General features: G+C 41.6%; 1 protein-coding gene across 1 annotated transcript; it reads left to right on the top strand.

The window, feature by feature from the left end:
• Nucleotides 1-2,941: 2,941 nt before the first annotated feature.
• On the top strand, nucleotides 2,942-3,861 carry LOC110020402. The gene is made up of 2 exons (XM_020718489.1): nucleotides 2,942-3,728; nucleotides 3,811-3,861. The coding sequence occupies exons 1-2, from the start codon at nucleotides 3,363-3,365 to the stop codon at nucleotides 3,859-3,861; spliced, it is 417 nt and encodes a 138-aa protein (XP_020574148.1). The 5' UTR covers nucleotides 2,942-3,362.
• The last annotated feature ends 81 nt before the right edge of the window (nucleotides 3,862-3,942 follow it).

Raw genomic sequence — 3,942 nt, 5'->3', positions numbered from 1 at the left:
TATATACAACATAATTTCTATGTATTTACTTACATAAGACTTTCATGTAAATATTCATGCATCACAAAAAATTAATTACAATTTATTTTTTAAAAATATATAATACATTTCTTTATGCATATATTTATGAAATTAATGTGTTATATTATTATAGATGCGAAAGCTTAAGTATTAGATGTGAAAATATATAAAAATTATGTTGCATGTAATCATTATTTAAATTTCAAACTCTTTTTTTACCAAAAAAAAAAGAGCATAAAGGATAATATATACAGTTTTAACCCCTAATCTCATCGTCAAAAAATAAGTTTTGTTTTGTCAGAAGAGGGTGCATTTGGGGATGGTGGCGGTGTTTGCCGCACCGTAGTTTTTTCTGTTTAGCAAAATTGTTTTTTCAAAAAGTTATAGCTAAAAGTTGTGTTTTACCATCACATCTGGCTATCTGTGGTGACTGCTAGAAACCTGCGATCTGACTTTTTCACAAAAAAAAGTAATATCCAACGCAATTCTTTGACAACGCTACACAACTGTGTTTTTCAAACAATTGCAACTGCCCCAAATAGACCCTACGGGTGTGTTTGGGGAAGCTTTTTTAGCGTGATGCATTTTTAAAATGTGGCTGGGAATGTTTGGAAACAGCGGTGCGGTGGCGTTCCTAAATAATCTATTTTAAAACGCGGTCGCGGGTTCGACTTTGAGGCTCGTGTTTCTTCGCGTACATATTATCCCGTTGCCCACAGCTCCCTCTCTCGCGTTTCTTCTGCCTCTCTCGACCTTGTGGCTCCCTCTCTCACATTTCTTCTACTCTAGCTACCTTTCTCGATCGTTATCGTGAAGTTCTTCCCCCACTACCTAAGTATCTCTCTTGCGCCTCTTAAGCTCCTCTCGTCGGCGACAACTTGCCTTTCTCCTCTCTTTTCCCTCTGGTATGTAATTCATCTGCTCTTTTTCTATGGAATGGTTTTCTCATTGTGATTTGTGGCTTTTTCATTTGCGATATGTAGGGTTTTGTGAGATTTTTGTGGATTTTGAGATTTGTAAGGTCTGCGATCTATATGGTTTTGTGAAATGGTGTTTCGGGTGCCCTGTAGATAGATAACGCTGTTTATAGTGCCATATATGTCATTGCAAAAATGGTTGAAAGAGGAAGCTTGATTTGTAGATAGGATTGTTTTCGATGTCCTATATGTCACTTTCTCAATCGTAAAATATGGAATGAAAGGTGGGGTTTTTTGGGGTGCTCTGTATATAGATAATATTTTTTCGGGTGCCCTGTATGTAACTAGTGAGAATTTAAAAAATATAGGTGCCCTATAAGTAATGTTTTGGGTGCTTGAATTTTGAGTGAGAATTTGAAAAATATGGAGCTATGTTTTATCTTTACCTCTTCTTAACTTTTTAGTGAGAATTTGAAAAATAGATGAAAGTGAGTGCTTGATTTGTAGATAACAATGCTTCAGGTGCACTGTATGTAATTGCCTCAAATGTAGAATATGGGATGTGGTTCTACCATTATTTTTCATGCTTGTGTGAGAATTTGAAAAATGGATGAAAGAGGGTGTTGATTTTGGTTGTAGGTTGTGATGAGGTGGTGATGCGTTGCGGGGGAAGCTGTTGTGGATGCAGTGGAGTGTTGTGGTGTGTTATTGATGTTGATGGTTGGTGGTTGGTGGCATTGAGCTGGTGGTGTGTGGTTTGGAAAAAATGGTGTGGTGTGGTGGCGGTTATGAGGTAATGCGATAGTGGTTGGTGTGTGGAGATTGTGGTGTCTGTGTGGAGTTGTTGGCGTGTAGTTGTTGAGGTGATTGTTAGTGTGTGGTTGTGTTTGTGTGGAGATATTAGTGCGTGAAGGTGGTGGCGAAGGTGTAGTGCATGTGTTGGTGTTTTGATGTGCTAGTATGTAGAGATTGTGGCATTGTTGATGGTATTGTAGCATTCCATTTTTTTTATTTTTTTGAGTTGCAATATTACGGAAATCCCATTTATGTTAACTAGTTTTTTTTCATGCTAGTAATACAATGGTTAAGAAATAAGAGGTCGTTTCATTTACAATATCAAATAAAGAGATAAATTTAATATTTTGTAACATTTGTTCTAAAGAGGTGGAAATAGAAAATATGCCAACTACTTATTTCAACAATGAAGAATTGCAAAATATTATTAAAAAATTCAAGAAAAATACAGACAAATAGTATGATAAGATGCATTTAAAAATAAGTTGGATTAGCTCAAGATGGATTGAAAAATCTGGAAGGAATTAAAACGAGCATCAATGTGCATGACATGGAATCCAGTAAAGCGAGCGATTGATGTTTTCGAAGAGTGGTGGGCAGAGAGACAAGATTTGAGCATTTTTAAATGTTCCATATTTTTGTCAATTTTTTATATGTTTTCAAAACATGTTATATTTATTTTTAGGTGGTGTATGTTGTAAAAAAAATTAAATACAGTAGAATCAATCATAAATTGGAGAAGTTGAATCGTATGTTTGGAGTCATTGTGACATCGAACAACAGTGCGTGTGCCCCCAGTGAAGTTGGGTTTGGTGGCATCCCCAATCATTTGGGAGCTGATCAAACAAGTGATTCCAATGAAGGCCCCAACCCAGACCTCTATGAAGTTGAGTCCTCGAGCATTTCAGAGCATCCGCAGGTTGAAAAAAAAAATATGGGGGGAGCACCTTTTCTGAGAAGTCAGATCTCATAGTTAGTGGTTTCATACTTCAAAGACCCTAGCCCATCACAAGAAATTTTGAATGCAACTTCAAAAATTTACAAGGACATACTGCTATTGTTCGGCAGCCGTTTATTATTAATCCAGAGTTGCCTCAAACATGCCTAAGACAATGTAACGACATCAAAACACAAAATGAGGGTAATCAATGCAAAACACCGATAGTGGCAATTGTAAATATCTAAGGATCCAACGACATCTCCGTCAACGAAGCGTCGCCCACTGTTGTGCCGTGGCCCTGTTTCTCCCGCAACCTCCGGCGCCACGTCCGCTATTTGTTTCTCCCAAATCTCAAAACGGTAAAATGGGAAGGTACTGTGCCCGCTTTATGAACTACAGTAAGAGAAGCAGAGAGAGGAGAGCCCTCCTATTATCCAAAGGGCAAAGCTATGGTTTTTGTTTGGCTTTTACCATTCTGCAACCCGACGATGCGCTCCGCGCTGGCATACTAAAGCTAAAGAAGATTCCCCCTCTTCTCCCCCCCTTTCTCTCCCCTTCCCCATTCCAGCCCTCCTACCACCCTAAAAACCCTAGATCTCTCATCACGCATGTGATGTGATTGTTCTGGAGCCCATCCGTTCTCACGGTCGCCGTAACTCCCAAAGCGGGTTCCTTTTCTGGTTTTTCCGATGGGCTGCGGTGGTTCGAAGCTCGAGGAGCTGAATGCAGTTGCTCTTTGCCGCGACCGATCCGAACTTCTCGCCGAAGCTATTCGCCACCGCTATGCTCTCGCGGACGCGCACGCGGAGTACGCCGACTCGCTCTGTTCCTTCGGCGTCGCACTTCATCGGATGCTCGACGTTGGAGCCCACTTGCAGGGATCGCCTGTCCTTTCGCTTCCAGCGCAGCGAAAGGGCGATCCTCTCCTTCGGCGGCGGCGGCGGCGGCTGCGGCTGCAGTTCACTCCCACTCCCGATCTCAGTCTGGCTCACACATTCATTTCCATTCTTCCGATGAGTCCGACTCGGACGGCGACTCTCTTCAACACTCCGATGGCGACTCCCCTGTTCATTTCCACCCCGATCACCATGAACTCCTTGGCGGACCAACCTTTTTCAACGTCCACTACGCGCGCAGCAATCCGCCTCCTACCTCCGTTTCTTTCGAGCAGCGCGTGCAAAGTCCTGAGAAAGTGCACTACGGCTCTGTTGCTGAGCCCTCGTCGTCTTCTTCTTACTCTTATCCCTTGCCCTACGCCTATCAGCCTAG

This window comes from Phalaenopsis equestris, unplaced genomic scaffold (genome assembly GCF_001263595.1).
Source record: "Phalaenopsis equestris unplaced genomic scaffold, ASM126359v1 Scaffold000096, whole genome shotgun sequence".
Lineage (NCBI taxonomy): Eukaryota > Viridiplantae > Streptophyta > Magnoliopsida > Asparagales > Orchidaceae > Phalaenopsis > Phalaenopsis equestris.
Note: the sequence above shows the minus strand (reverse complement) of the source record. Positions and strands in the feature narration are given on the sequence as shown.